Source organism: Microtus ochrogaster, chromosome 4 (genome assembly GCF_000317375.1).
Source record: "Microtus ochrogaster isolate Prairie Vole_2 chromosome 4, MicOch1.0, whole genome shotgun sequence".
NCBI lineage: Eukaryota > Metazoa > Chordata > Mammalia > Rodentia > Cricetidae > Microtus > Microtus ochrogaster.
Genome location: NC_022011.1, coordinates 18,088,424 through 18,105,058, shown reverse-complemented (window position 1 = coordinate 18,105,058; position 16,635 = coordinate 18,088,424). Strand labels below are relative to the sequence as shown.

General features: G+C 38.4%; 1 protein-coding gene across 3 annotated transcripts in view; it reads left to right on the top strand.

Moving 5' to 3' along the window:
- Positions 1–16,635, top strand: part of Ap1g1 (adaptor related protein complex 1 subunit gamma 1) — an 85,872-nt gene that overhangs the window by 22,069 nt on the left and 47,168 nt on the right. For 2 of the 3 annotated variants that reach the window (XM_005345688.1, XM_005345689.2), the window contains exon 2: positions 8,979–9,182. In XM_005345688.1, the coding sequence (XP_005345745.1) occupies positions 8,982–9,182 (201 nt within the window). In that variant the 5' untranslated portion in view covers positions 8,979–8,981. Of the gene's footprint in view, positions 1–8,978; positions 9,183–9,610; positions 9,693–16,635 lie in introns of those variants that run through there. The other variant, XM_026777109.1, reaches the window with a different exon arrangement.

Sequence of the window (16,635 nt, the reverse complement as noted above, 5' to 3'; positions counted from 1 at the left end):
TAGACCAGGCTGGCCTCAAACTCACAGAGATCCGCCTGCCTCTGCCTCCCGAGTGCTGGGATTAAAGGCGTGCGCCACCACCACCTGGCTTCTTTGTGATTATTCTATAAAATTGAAAAATATCTGTTGTATATTGTTATCAGTTTGAGGCGTCTCTAAATGCTGGTTAGTTCTGATTAGTTGATGGTGGAGTTCCAATTGTTTTCTGTCTACTAGTAGAGTTTGAGGGTAGCATTGTGCAGTTTTCTAATTGGGGTTTTGTTTTTCTTGGTATATCTGTTAGTTTTGTGTTGTGGGTTCATCCCTCCCACCCCCCACTTCCCTGAAACAGAGTCTCTCTATGTAATCGTGGCTGACCTGAAACTTGCTATGTATATAGATCAGGCCAAACTCACAGAGATTCTCCTACCTCTGCCTCCTGAGTGCTGGAATTAGATGCATACAACTCCACATCAGGCCTTTCGTTACATATTTTTTAGGTAAATTGTTTAGGTGTATTTTAACTATTTTAACATTAAGAGTTGTGCTTCTTCTGTCTTTCTTTCTCCACTGGAGGAGGGAGAGGAGGGAAGAGAATGACCTACTTACTGTCTTGGCATCATGACCATTAGTCAGGGAAAAAATTCATTGCTCTCCCCCAGTTTTCATGTACCTGCCTGCCTCTGGCTGCTGTGCTTGTGCCATAACCACCATTACTGCAGTACTGTGTAGGAGTGAGGGTGGAGGAAGGAGGAGGGAATAAAGCTGAAAGCCCAGAGGTAATTTCCCCTTTGGTTTTGGTCCTCCTTTTCACGGAGTTCCTCAACTCTCCAGTGAGCACTTCTGGTTTGTTGCTGTCAATCCAGACTGGACAGTGCTGGAGGGAAAGTGAAAACCTGTCTACCAAGTTCTTTGGAACTTGAAGTCATGCGTCTTCAGTCTGCTCACTGTCACTGCGTATGAAAGTCCTCAGGACACTGTAATGCTTTTTGTTTAGTATTTATAAATGTGTTTAGAATGTGCGTTCTCAAACTTCCTAATACTGTGACCCTTTAATACAGTTCCTCATGTTGTGGGGAATCCCAAGTATAAAATTATTTTGTTGCTACTACATAACTGTAATATTGCTACTTTTATGAATCTTAATGTAAATATCTGATATGTAGAATATCTAGTATGTGACCACCATGAAAGGGTCATTTGATGAGCCCCAAGGAGTTGTGACCCACAAGTTGGGAACTGGTGGTTTAGAGGGACAGAAAGGCATGTGCTTATTCATCTTCCCTGGATCCAGAATGTGTTTAGTTTTGATTTTAGAATGTGTTTTTCAAATTTTGACCAATTCTCTTTGTGTGTGTGTGTGGCAAGGGGCGGGATATGTGTATTATGGTGTGCTATTTGAGCTCAGAGTCTATTCTTTTTATCATATGGGTTTCAGGGATTGAATTCAAGTTACCAGGTGTGGGGGCAAGTACTTTTACCTGATGAAGCATTCCACTGGCCTTGTGCCCATTTTTTTGCCATCTGAGTTAATTTTTGTTTTCAGTCTGTGCCTGTTAAGATATTATGATATATAAAGATATCAATTAATGTAGTGAGTTGTAACAGCTTAGGGAAAAATGCTTTTTTTGTAAGCTGTAGACTGCCTAGTATTGGTCAGATTGCAGAATCACAGAGTGAGTCAAACAGGTAACTAATTCCGTGTTCTTGTACATGGTGTGTATAGATGCCAGGACCATAAATTTGCTCCGTAAAAACCTATTGGCATTTAAATTTTTATTTTGCTCTGGCTTCTTCTAGTTCTCTGTCTAGGTCTTGTAGTGCTGGTAACTCTTTCTTACTGCTCTCAGAGTTTTCTTTCCTTGCACCAGCCAAGGACTTCTTTCCTCCCTGACTTTTATTTGCAGTCTCCTCGATGGGGTGGGCCCATTGGAGGGGTACACGACTGCTGTCTGAGACCCACCCTGGGAAGAGGCCAGATTTAGTCATCACTTCAGTTCTCTAAAGGGCAAGTAGGGTTTCCTCTTTGGAAGGGCCAATGATGGTAACAAGACTTAGAAACTCCTCTTAAGTCCTGCCCGGATGCTGTCTGTGAGGGTAAGGATTCACACTTCAGCCCAGATATTAATTCCTTCTGGTGAAAAGCTTTGAAATCAGATCCCTAGATTTTCATGGTAGAAATGAGTTATAGCCCCTAATTTTAGCCCGTCTCCTAAACGTTTTTAGGGTTACTTCTTCAGAGGAGGGAATGTTACAGTAAAGAATAGACTCTACCGCTGGGTGCCCCTCTACGGTTAACCCAGCTGGGCAGGTCAGTCACCTGGTTTAAGCTATGCTTAGGAGGTAGGAGAAATAAGTATCCTCACAAAGACATAAAATACTTTTCCTCCAGAATTCCTGCCCTCTGCAATCACACCAGAGCCACCATAAGGTTCTGTTGGATTTGCCCCCTTTACTTTTGGATCTTAGCCTGAACCTAAGTGTGCTTCTCTGGTATTTAGGCTATTTATTCTTTCTCTAATGCTCCCGTCCTTATTATGTGACTGCTTCTCTGCCATGTGGGTGATCTCCATGTTGGTCTAACTCAAACAGCATAATTTTATTACTCCCTCCTTCTCTCCTTCCTTTTGTCCCTCCGTCCCTTCCTTCCCTCTTTACTCCCCCTTCATTTCCCCTCTAGGCTGCAGTCTTAGAGCTTGCCCTCTTTAGGGGTGTTTCTTTCAAACTATAATAATAAATTCTCTTGGAGCTTAAAAAAAAATCTCGCTGGTGTCACGGACTATTTCTGTGATTTTGTGACTGATTGCTTAGGCTTTGTTCCAGATAACCTGTTTTTCTGTTACGTAGCTTAAATTCTTGATTTTTTTTTCCCCTTTGAGTTAGATTAAGTAGATGTTCTGGGACTAGATTTAAGCTTTTTCTAACAGTCTTGTGTTTGCTTTGTAGAATCATTAGGGTATTTTTAGAGAAACATTGTTTTCTAGAGCTTTCCAGCTACTTTTGGTGGTGCTGGAGTGAACCAGGGCATTATGCTTGCTAGGCAAGCTCTCTACCACTCAGCTGTACTCCTGTTCCTTCCAGTAGCATTTGTTCTTGACTTTAAGACTATCTAGCCTGGAACCCATAATGATCCTCCTACTTTAGCCTCTTAAGTGCTGGGATTGCAGGCTGAGCCATCATGATTTGCCAGATAACATTTCTCTTCTCTGTGAAGGAGTTAAGTAAAATCTACTTTTGAAAGTGGATTGGGCTTTGGGCAGTTACCATTCTTAATCACTAGTAGCTGGGTTCTTTTGATGCTTTTTAGGTACATTCTCCTGTTATATATTACATATGCAGCATACTTGTTTGCTTACCAATGTTTTATCCTAAAGTCTGTGGCATTTATAGTTTTTTTTAAAAGATATATTTATTTATTATACAACTTTCTGCTCCATGTATACCCACACGCCAGAGGAGGGCGCCAGATCTCATTACAGATGGTTTGGAGCCACCATGTGGTTGCTGGGAATTGAACTCAGGACCTCTGGAAGAGCAGACAAGTGCTCTTAACCACTGAGCCATCTCTCCAGCCCTATAGTTTATAATTAAAGAAGAAATGGCTCTTTAAGTAGATCCTTAAATTGTTCTTTAGTAGATTCTTAAATATTGAACATCTTATCAATGAGACATTTGCATGTTTAAATGCCTTGTTTAATTGAAATTTCACAATTTCTTTCCTTTTCTTCCCTTTTTCCCTTGTCCTCCCCTACTTTGTTTCCTCTCCCCCCCCTTTCTTCCCTTCCTGTTTTTCTTCCAACCTTCCTTCTGTTCTTCTTTCCTTGATAGGGTCTCAGGTGTCCTAGGTTGGCTTTGAACTTCTGACTTTTCCGGAGTGCTTAGATTATAGGTGTGCGATACCATATATGATTTATGCAGTGCTGGGAATTGAGCCCAGGCCTTCCTGTGTGCCAGGCAAACACTCTTACCAACTCCATGATATCTTTACCTGGAAGCTTTGTGATTTCCCAAAAGATTTTGATTATGAAAATGTCATGTACAGAAAACCAGACACTGAACATTAATGTATTCAGTAACGATCACATTTTTCCCATCTTCTTAATTTTTTCACCTTTTTTTTGTTGTTTGTTTGGTTTGTTTTTGTTGTTGTTTCTTTTTTCTGGAGTACTTTAAAATAAATCCTAGTAGTTGTATCATTTCATATTAAGGGTAATGTTCATTTTGAAGTATAAAGAGAACTCAAATACTGGAGATCTAAGACTGGTTCAGGTCTTAACATCTGTCACCTGTTACCTTTGTGATCTTGAGCAAATTGCAGAGTTTTTGAAAGTAAGTTTCTTCATAGGCAAAATAGGGACCATGATTTCTACCTTAACTACAAAGTGGTCTAAGGAGGGCTGGGGATGTAGTTCACTTAGTAAAGGCTTGCCTAGTGTACACAGACCTGGACTTTTCTTCCCAGCACCATATAAACTAGGCATAGTGGCGCATAACTTTAATGCTAGCACTTGGGAGACAGAAACAGGAGTATCAGAGGTTTAGCAGCATTTTCAGGCCAACCTGAATGATACAAAATTCTGTTTCAGTATTAAAGAAAGAACAGGACAAATCAGATAATGAATATAAAAATATTTTGTAAATTTCAAATGATAGACCCTTGACTATTTCTTATAAAATGTAACAATAATATATAGGCAGTGTGGGGGTCTCAGAGACCACCAGGGCCAGCAGAGTGGTCTGCATGAGACAAGAAGGAAATCTGATTCAGCACTACTTAGTGACTGGTGTGGATTCAACTTTTAGAGTCTGACACCAGGCTACTTTTTAGGTATATATAAGCACTGCACTATTTTGAAGAAAGTTTCTGATGATAATTCACTCATTCTGCATGTACAACAAAGCTTAAGGCATGATTACATTGAAACTCTTTTCAAAGTACGTATGACCTCTTCCGTAAAGATGGGCTATGTTGACTGAGAAACAGTGCTTAAGATAAGGGTCTAGGGAGAATGGCTGAGATGAACGAAGAGTCTGGGGGACCCAGGTGTGGCCTGGCCCTACAGATGCGCAGAGGTCACCAGGCTATTAACCACATCCATTCCCAACCTGGGCAGAAAACCATTACACATCTCTTCCTTTGAAGAGACAGTCCTGTGTGTTTAACATTCCTAGTTCCCCTAGTGCTTGTCTGTGAGCACAAGAACCTCTAGCTCTATGTAGTTTGAGTCACACAAGTTCCAGAGGACCAATGTGACCTCTAAGAGGATATCAACACCTAGATAGCTTTCCTCCCAAATTTCCAGTGCTTTGGTCCCAACTTGAAGATTAACACTATAGGAAATTGATGAGTGAATTATCCACCTGGTGTGTTGGTTAGAACAACACTTGAAATCATTGATTTAAGAATTCAGCAGCTAGTAATAGTGTATTGAAGAAGACTGATATCTTCATTTAAAGATTACAGTATCTTCATTTAATCCCCCCCACCCCCGGTTCTGCTATGTAGCTGCTGACTACCTGGAGCTCACTTATATACATGGGGCTGGCTTTGAACTCACAGAGCTTCTCTGCCTCTGGAGGCATGAGCACTATGCCCAATCCTAATTTTGTAATTTTTTACTATTTTAACATTATTGAGGTACAGTATATACAAACACACAAAATAAAATGTACTTTTTAAAATGTGTTGTCCACAGCTTGTGAATGCATGTCACCCCAGATTTCTTGCACCTAGTCAGTCTCCGTCTCTACCCTCAAAACAACCATTTCTTCCTCTTTCATTACTTTTGATTAGTTCTATTTTTCCAGTAGAGCCCTGTGAATAAGGTGAGAGTATATACTTGTACTTACTTTGCTCGACAGAATGTTTTTTAAAAATGGTTTATTGGTTCTGTTTTAGTTTAAGAAATTTTATGTTATGCATAACATTATGCACTTGTCTTTAGACATTTGGGCTATTTCTAGTCTTTTGAAATTACAAATAAAGTGTTTATGAACATTTGTGTGCAAGTCTTAGTGAGAATTTAGATTTTTCATTTCTTGTGCGTAAGTACTTGTCTTGGATAATGTTGAATAGATTTTTTTTATTTCTTCCTTTCCAACAGACTCATTGTGTAACCAGTGATAATCTTGAACTGTTGATTTTTGCCTCTACTTCCCAAATGCTGAAATTACACAACTGAGACATTGTCTCAAGCTAGATGGATTTTCTTAATGATTATGTGCCAGATATAGTTAGCTTTATATAAAACTATCAGATTGTTTTCCAGAATAGTTGGATCACTTTTATTCCTGTGAGCAGTCTTTACCAGTTCAGTTACTCTGAACTTTAATCTTTAGTGTTTGATAGTCATAGCCTTTAGTTTTAGCCATTCTATTGTTTGTAGTTTCTTGTTACGTTTTTTTTCCTCTCTCATCCCGACTCCAGTTTCCTCTGCCTCCTCTCTTCCCAGTCCTGTCCCCTCCCCTCCCAATCCACTTCTCCATTTCCCTTCAGAAAAGGGCAGGCCTCCCACTGATATCAACCAAACATGGCATATCAATTGCAATGGCACCTCCCCTCGTATTAAAGCTGGATGAAGCTACCCAGTAAGGGGGGGAAGGGTCCCAAAAGCAGGCAAAAGAGTCTGAGAGAGCCCCTGCTCCCACTGTTAGGGGGTCCCACAAGGAGATGGAGCCAGCCAACCATAATGTATATATGGAGGGCTTAGGTCAGACCCATACAGGCTCCCTGACTGTTGGTTCAGTCTCTGTGGGCCCTTAAGGGCCCAGGTTAATTAATTCTGCCTTACTATGATTTAAACAGCATTTTCTAGTTAAGTGTCTTTCATATGCTCGTGGCTATTTATTTTATTTTATTTTGCAACAGAGTCTTATGTAGCTCAGACTAACCTTGAACTTGTTATGTAGCTGATGATAATCTTGAATTTCTGCTCCTGCTTTTACTTCCCAAGTGCTGGGATTATAGGTATATAGCACTATGCCTCCATGCTGCTAGGGCTTTGTGCTTACTAGGCAAGTACTCTTTGTCAGCTGAGCTAGATCTTTAGCCTCTGTGTCTCTCTAGAGAAGTGTCCTTACGAATCTTTTACCCATTTAAAAATAAGCGTGCCTCATTATTGAATTATAAAATTTATATATTCTGAATAGACATCATTTATCAGAAATGCATTGTCCCTCTACTCTCATGACTTACCCTAATTTTGTTATATTTTTATTTGTGTGTGTATGTAGGCTTATACGGTGGTGATTGAGTGGAGATCAGAGAATAACTTGTAGGAGTTGGTTGACTTTCTACTTGTGGACCGGGGATTGCCCTAAATTGTCAGGCTTGGAGGCAGACACCTTTACCTACTGAGCTATCTCATTGACCCAGGGTGAATTTTTTTCTCCCCAAGTAGAAATCCACGTATATTGGTACTTTTTGCTAAAGACTAGGTTTGCAACTTCATTGAACTAGTTGAGCATTCCTGAACTTAACATTGTGTTCTGTCATTCTCCAACTCTCTCTTTAAATTCAGTTCTGCACGATCTTGTTTGTTTTAACTTTGTCATAATCTTTAAAATTAAGCCGGGCGATGGTGGCGCACGCCTTTAATCCCAGCACTCGGGAGGCAGAGGGAGGCGGATCTCTGTGAGTTCGAGACCAGCCTGGTCTACAGAGCTAGTTCCAGGACAGGCTCCAAAGCCACAGAGAAACCCTGTCTCGAAAAACCAAAAAAAAAAAAAAATAAAAAAATAAAAAAATAAAAAATAAATTAAATAGTACAAAATTTCCAACTTTATTATTTTATTTTCCCTTAAGCTTGTTTTGGCTGTTATAAAATACTTGTTTTTTTGAACTCTGACACTAAATTGGTTTACCTTCAGAGCTTGGCTTATTTTTGTCTTTATCTCACTTTTTTAAAAATTAAAAAAAATGTCTTTGGAACCATGTTTTATTTAGCCAAGATGACCTCAAACTGATACCTCTAAATTTCTGATCTTTTGCGTCTACCTCTTGATGTATTGGATTAGAAACTCCCCCCTCCCCCCCACAACCTCCTTCCCCACTGTATGTTATTGGTGCTGGGGTTTAAATTCAGGGCTCCATGAATGACAGGCAAGTACTCTACCAGCTGAGCTGCCTCCACTCCTTTATCTCAACTACACTAAAAGTGTATTTTCAAAATAACCCAGTGCACTAAATGCTGTTTGTTGGACAGATGATTGCTTTTTAATCTGACATTTGGTTCTTTCTAATTTCTCATACTTTGCTGAGTTGAGCTGTGACTCTGGTTATGTTCATTTGATATTTTATTGAGTTGTGTTGAATTTAAGAGCAGTTGAACAGAAAACTTCTGTCATTTTCAAAGTCAGTCATAGGCTTTTTCAAATTACCTTAATGATTAAGTAAAAATTTGTGCTAGTATTTCAGTTTTCTTGTGAGATATATAGCTACAGTATCTTCCCTTCCTTTTTGAAACATTGGATCTTGCTTTTGTATCTCAGGCCAGCTTGGAACTATGTACCCTAGGCTGGCCTTGAACTCATGGTAATTTTCCTACCTCTGCCTCTCTAATGCTAAGATTACAGGAATGAGCCATCATACCTGGCAAACATTTATGTTTCTGTGTTTTATTTTGTTTTGTTAGCTCTTTATAGTCTTTCTAGAAATTTACTAAGTTGTGCAATTTGCATATAGTATCTTTGAAGCTTATTAGCAAACTTTTTTTTATCTAAACTGGATTTATCAAGTCTTGTGTTTTTTTTCGAGACAGGGTTTCTCTGTAGCTTTGGAGCCTGTCCTGGAACTCCCTTTGTAGACCAGGCTGGCCTTGAACTCACAGAGATCCACCTGCCTCTGCCTCCCGAGTGCTGGGATTAAAGGTGTGCACCACCAACGCCCGGCCAAGTCTTGTGTTCTTAAAAGCAAGTCAGTATTTTATATGGGAAGTTGTATGAATGGTTTTAGAAGTAAAACATATGAACATTTCCATTTTATGTTTTTCCATATCCAGAGGATGCCAGCCCCCATCAGATTGCGGGAGCTGATCCGGACCATCCGGACAGCCCGGACCCAAGCTGAGGAACGAGAAATGATCCAGAAAGAATGTGCTGCAATCCGGTCATCATTTAGAGAAGAAGACAATACATACCGGTGTCGGAATGTGGCAAAATTACTGTATATGCACATGCTGGGCTACCCTGCTCACTTTGGACAGGTAGGCTGAGGGGAGACCACATCTAGCAAGGCCACTTACTATTTGAATGACAACGAGTTAGGGAATCAAACCTTTCCTGACAGGAGATGCCTGTAATTGCTGTCTGAGCATTGTGGCACCAAGGATAGGATGGAGAGAGCAATTGTGTACCTGGAAAGGCACGCTATTCCCTCATTTGTCCTTCTCACTGTAATTCTTTATGTGGATCAGAGACTTTTTTTTAAATGGTGGCCCCAGCTTAAATATTTACTGGATTAACTAGAGGGCTAATTGTTCTGGCAGAGGACCTGGGCTATAATAAATATTTAATTAGTGTTTGCTGAATGTTTCCTTAGTTAACTTTCCTTGTGCATGATGTATGGGAAAATGTCATGACAGATGCTTTTAAGTTAAAGATACTAAGTGGATGCCAGATACTTGAATTTTGTTTTGTCCTGATTTCCTTAGGCCTTAGTTGCTGCCACTTTTGTGCAACTCATTCTGCCTGCTGATTCTCTTCCTGACACAAATGTATGTTCTTTGCTTTCTCCAGTCTGTGCATTGAGGATGATAGTTTCAGTTACATGTGTTTTTTTTTCTTTTGATGCTTAGACTTGATAGGGGGCTTAGGCTTTAGTCACAGAAGATGTATGAGTTGTTTTAAAATTTCTTAACTTTTTTTTTCAGTCTTAAATTCTATTTTACTTAAGAATTAGTGCTACCCAGTCTTTTAAAGGAATGGACTCCAAAATTAAAAGACTGGTGCAACACTAGGGAAGAAAAGTATTCACATAGCCTTTCTCATATAGCATGATACATCTGTCATGTCTGGAGGACAGTATCTCTTTAGCTCAGTGGCTTGAGTGGAAACCTCTTGCCAACTTAGAACAAAGTACTCAGATCGGGTTTTATCAGACTTCTGTCAGTTCGTGTTCTGCTTACATTGGGGGCTGTAAGTAGGGTCAGCGGCTTTAGAAATACGCGATTGGGCACGGGAGAACATTAGTTGTTTTGAGAAAAACTGAGGTATTACCGTAAGAAGAAAGGAGACTGGTTTAGAAGAAAGGGAGCAGCAAAAATAGTGGCTGTCTCCTGTGGATGTATTCATTCATTATTTGATTTCCATAGGAGTAGTCATAAATAGCATTATTTTTCACATCTGTTGTTAACAGTTTTCCTAAAAAAATATAACCAGTGCCTCCTTTGATATAGATTTTATATTTTATTCTTACAGAATTAATGGAGTCAGAGCCTAAAGATGCTAATATTTCAAGGTATAGGCTACATTAAATTTGATTCAAATGATTACTGTATACTGCATGGCATGATAGAAAACATGGACATCCATATAGTCTTGGTTGATTTTCATTTGAAGCATTAGGTCAGATTTATAGAAGTCTGATATTATAAATTGAGATTAAAAAAAGCAAAGGATAAGACTCAGAATCCCTCCATTTGGAGATGTCCACTGTTAGCATCTTGTGAATAGCACATTTATATATCCTCAAGAGAGTTCTAAGGGGGGAAGCTCTTGAATTTAAAATCATAGTATATTTAAGGTGTTGGAAATTTTATTTTGAAAAAGATACTTGTGTATGTACATGTGTATACACATACATACAAAGTTAAAGTTCATTTCTATAACATGATTAATTAGTGGTGGAATTCTTACCTAGTGTATGTAAAGTCCTACAATTGATCCATAGTATCACATTAGAAGTAATTAGTTTCACGGAATTGGTGACTTTGACTTTTGGGGGATATTTTAGAACTTAATTATTTGATAAAACACTGAATTTTTAGTTGAAAAGTATGTATATGCAAGAAAGCGATGGTAAAATTTTGGTTAAAAAATAAAGATCTTTCTGTTTGGGGCTAAGAATTATAATTTTAAGTCCATTACTCTGTTTCTTTTACTTACCTTTCCTTATTCATGTCTTTAATTTTCTTTATATTATACCCATAAGAGGTTCATATCTTGATTCTCTCACTTTCTTGTTTGAGTAGCAGCCATTCTTGTTGAATTGTGTATAACAGCTGCCCTGTGATTGCATTTTATTTGTCAGATGGGCTGTTTATTATTTTAGTCAGGAGCTGTATGGTGGTCATAGAGCTCTTGAAATATAGCTCGTTTAACTAAGGTGACTATTAAAAGGAAAATAAAATTCAGTTATTGGACAACTTTTAAATGTGTTTTAAGCAACTTGAATACGTGAGTCTATCAATTGTATATTTTATGAAATTGAAAACAGTTAAAGCATTTTATCTGAAAATGTATACAAATTGAAATGTGCTGTAAGTGTAAAGTACATACTGTATTTAGAAGCTTCATACATAGAAGTGTAAAATATTTAATACTTTCTATGATGATATGTTGAAATGATACTTTAGATAAATTGGTTAAATAAAATATATTATTAAAACTAATTTCACTTGTTTCTTTTTAATTTTTAATGCAGCGTCTAGCATGATGCTGTCAATAGAAACAAAATGTGAAGAGCCAGGCATGGTGGTGCATGCATATAATCCCAGCACTTGGGAGGCCAAGGCAGGAGGATTGCTGCACTTTCAAGGCTAGCTTGGGCTATATAGCAAAGTTTAGTCAAGCCTGGCCTACATTCTAAAACCATGTCTCAAACATGCCAAGAAGAAAAATTTAATGAGACACATAAAAAAATGTAAAATTTTTAGTAGCCACTTTAATAAAAATCTCATTTAAGTTTTACAGTAAAACCTTGAGGTAGGTAAATTGTCTTGAAGATGAATTCTTGTCCTATAGAGAGGGAGCCAGAAAAAAAATTAAATTTAGAGTTTTAAGTGACTTGTTTAAATTCATTCAGCTAGTAAATACTAGACTATACTTCAATCTTTGTAACACAAAACCCCATTCAGTTTTTTGGTTTAGTTAAATTCTATAAATAGTTATTTCCATTACATTTGTTTATTTTATTCCTGCCAAACCACAGTGTGACCAAGAGAGTAAAAGCTTTTAGCATCGATTTAAAAGACTAAAACAATAGTTCAAAGTTAGAGTTAGGAGGAGTGACTCAAAACAGGCCAGAGTAGCTGTTGTTGAGTCAGCTAAAGCAGGAGAGGGGTTTAGTTCCATGGGCCAGTGCCAGAGTCCAGGAACAAGCCTGCAGGGGCCAGGCTGCCCAGGGTGAATTCCACCTTTCCTATTTTCCTGAGTGATTTGGAACAAGATCTTTGACTTCTCTCCCTTTTCTTCACTCTCTTCCTCTCTTCCTCTTTATCCTGTTTTGTCTCCTCCATCTTTTTCCTTTTAAGATCTTTGACTTTTGTGTGTCAGTGTCCTCATCTGTAAAATGGAGACAATCCTAACCCCTTCTTAGGGCTATTAATAAGAGTAAGTTAATAAATGTTAGACATTTATGTTTTGTACATAAAATGTTACCTATTTTATCATTTCCTGGAGGAGAGCAAACAGCTTTTAGAAATAATGTAGTCTACGAGATTGTCTTCCATAGGTCTTTTATCATCAGGGTTCCTGTCAGTAACAGTACCCCTCAATGTTTTCTTTCTTTCTTTCTTTCTTTCTTTCTTTCTTTCTTTCTTTCTTTCTTTCTTTCTTTCTTTCTTTCTTTCTTTTTTTTTTTTTTTGTTTTTTGGAGACAGGGTTTCTCTGGCTTTGGAGCCTGTCCTGGAACCAGACTGGTCTCGAACTCACAGAGATCCGCCTGCCTCTGCCTCCCAAGTGCTGGGATTAAAGGCGTGCGCCACCACCGCCTGGCCCCTTAATGTTTTATACCAGAAATAATAAAACATTTCCATAGGTGCATAACCTTTCACTTGTGTGGTTTAGACACAATCTTATTTTATGTTAATTTGTGTGTGTGTGTGTACACACCCCACAGTGCACATGTGACAGGAAGACGACAACTTGCAGGGATTGCCTCTCTCCCTCCTCCACGTGGATTCAGGAATAGAACTCAGGTCTGTAGGGCTGGTGACAATGCCATCTTGCTGACCACAAGTTGAGTATCCAAAGTGTATTTTAGAAGTAGAAAATTTGTTCCAGGACCAAATTTTTCTATAGTTCTGATTTGGAAAATTGTTTTGAATTTGCTGCAAATATATAAAAATGAAGGAACTTGACATAGAAATGTGGTCTTCTACTATAGCTTAGAAAAATCAGAAGCTTTGATGCATGTTGCCAGGTGGTAGTCAGAGGGCTGGGCATTGTTCTCTGTCTCCCCAGATTCAGCCTACCTGCTTTGTCTGGTTTCCTGTGTGTGAGTCATCCCTCTGTCAGTGTAGCATCACTGTCCACTCCTTTATAAACACAGTGCTTGCCATGTATTTTAAGAGACATTTATCTGCTGGTTCTCTAAAGCTTCTATTCTAAACAAACATCATCCTTAAAGATTTATGTGACTATCTGTGCATACGTCTGCATGTACATGGTTTGTTCTTTAATTTTTTAACAGTTGTCACAAGGAATTTTTTTTTAAACAACTCAGTTTTTATTTGAGATTTGCTTATTTTTGGTATATGTGAATGAATATCTTAGCTACCTGTATGTCTATGTACCATGTGCATGCAGTGTCTGACGAAGCCAGAAGAGGGTGTCGGATACTCTAGAACTTGAGTCAGAGCCAGTTGTTAGCTGCTTTTTTGGTCCCAGGTCCTCTGGAAGAGCATTCAGTGCTTTTAATTGTTGAATTTCTCCACCACCCCCCAAGAAATATAGTTTTATATATGTTTTTTGCCTAGCAACATTATTGAACTTAGAGTTGCTCTCTATGTCATTACTACTATTTTTTGAGAACAAAGGCAATTCTTTTTCCTTTATCATTCTCAACACTTTTTCATCTGCTTACTCTACTGTATGGGTACTACATATTAAAAAGAGACAGCACTTGGGAGGCAGAGGCAGGAGGATCTCTGTGAGTTGGTGGCCAGTGAGCTCCATACTAGCCAGGACAACATAGAGAGACACTGTTTTACACAAAGTGCGGGGGAGGGGACCAGTGCTATCAGGCATCCTTATTAAAAATCTTAAACCACGTATTATGACTTAATATGGTGACTGTCATTGACTTTAGTTAGTTATCCTTTATCATGTGAAAACCTTTAATATTTAATCTCATAAAATGCCCTTTCACTGTGTGCTGAAATAATCATGGTTTTCTCTTTTAATTAGTTAGTGATTTTTATTAATAGCTACTCTGTATTTTCCTTTGTAGTTTTTTCATTTGCATTGCAGATTGACCTTACCAGTATTTGAACACATATATTAGCTTATTTTGTTTTGTCCCTTAACATGTCCTAATAAAGAGGAACTGGGCAAGTAACTCAGGTAGGAGGGTATTTACCTAGATAAATGAAGTCTTGGGTGATGATGCATACCTGTAATTCCAATACTCTGGATCAGAACTTAAAAAGTCATGCTAGGCTATATATAGAGTTTGAGGCCAGCCTGGGATATATGGGACTTGTCTGAAGAAAAAGAAGAAGAAAAAGAAAAAGCCCTAAAAATAATGATTGGACCATTAACAGACCCAGATTGTGATCTCCAAATGCTATTTCATTTTTAAAGAGCCTGAGCCGATTAGAATGATGACAGGTCCTAAATGCATGTTAAGAAATGTATAAAGCAAGTTAGAACCATAATTAGTCTGTGTCAGGGACCAGAAAGACGAGCTACAGAGGTTGTTAATAGAGATTTCAGTAGTCATTGGAAGAGGCTGTCACACTCCCAACTCCGATAACTGAGTGCTGAGGTTAATAGTATAATTCATTAAAAAAGATAAGCCCTTCTCCAGTCCAGCATGTGGGTGTTGAATCCAGGCTCTAGAGCTTGCTAAATGTGTGACCAACCATAGAAGTTCATCTTCAGCATCAAGCAAGTTAGCACCCATGAAAACAAGCTAATATTTAAAAGAGACTACAGAATTAACTCATTTTGAAATTGACCAATAGAAGGAAAGAAACATTTATTTTTGTTTTTTGTTTTAATGTTTCTTCTGAAAGAATTGTTGGTAATCTGATGATCCATATAGAGAAGTTGCTTCTTAGAATTTTTGGTTAGCTGATAAGAGGGGAGTGTAAGGAAATTAGACTATTACATCTTGCCGCACCTGGTGATCTGAATTACTGCTGATGTCTGAGGAAGGAAAATGATAGAGTGCCCCCTGATGAAAGTGAATGTTGCTACCTTAGGGCGGTACATTTTTGCAAGATCACTTTTTTTTTTTTTTTTTTTTTTGTTTTTTCGAGACAGGGTTTCTCTGTAGCTTTTGGTTCCTGTCCTGGAACTAGCTCTTGTAGACCTCGAACTCACAGAGATCCGCCTGCCTCTGCCTCCCGAGTGCTGGGATTAAAGGCGTGCGCCACCACCGCCCGGCTATTTTTGCAAGATCAAATCAAAACAAACCTTTCTGAAAAACCAGCATCTGATTAAACTGTTTAATTGTATATAGTGGAAAACAGTTCTTGTCCATTATGCAGAGACAGCATAACTGTCTTCATTGCAGCATTGTTTTTCCTAGTAAAACATTAGTTTTAAAAAACAGCAGATAAGTTTATATCCACAAGTAGGCGGCACAGTTAGGAGTGTACGATACTGTAAGTGTGAATTAGAGTTTGTATTGATGGGGAGTGAGAAGATCAGGTATATGGTGTATTTTTGTAATGTTTGAAGAACCCTTTAAGCAGCTTTTCTACATGTATAGTAGGGACACCGGTTCTGGATGGTTGGTTACTTCTGAAATGGAGAGGAAGCAAAAGGCTCTGAGGCTTAACAAGCAGAGGCTTCAGCTGAAATTATGATATTTAAGAAAGAAAAAAAAATAAGCCAGGTCTGGTGGTGCAGACCTGTGATCTAGCTACTTAAGCAAGATTGCAAGTGCAAAGCCAGCCTGGGCATCTGGTCTTAAAAATGGCTGAGGCCATAGCTCAGTTGGCACATGCCATTTGCCTTGAGTTCAGTTCAAATGGCACAAGTTCATAGTTCCAGCACCTGGAAGGTGGAGGCAGGATCAAAAAGTTCAGAGTCATTTCTTAGTTACATTGTGATTTTGAGACCAGCCTAGAATACATGAGATACTGTCCTGAAAACAACAAAACAAAAAGATCTGAGGTTTATTAACAGAGTGATAAAGTGTTAGCCTAGCATGCACAGGGTTCTAAATTGTCAGGTTATCACCCAGCCCCCACATTAAGTAGTGCAAAATGTTGACTGATAAAGGTAGTTGGTGTATCAGCTAGTGTTAGAGTTTTTATGTATTTTTGAATAAAATACTTTATAGGTATTTTTCTTAAGAGAAGTGATTCTTAATATGAATGTCAGGTTTCTTTTCTGTAAAGGTTGCTAGGCTACATAGTGGTAATTGTAACAAGCTTGTTTTTTGAAAGTGTGTGTGTTAACTAGAGTGTAATTTTTTTTTTTTGGTTTTTTTTTTTTTTTTCCGAGACAGGGTTTCTCTGTGGTTTTGGAGCCTGTCCTGGAACT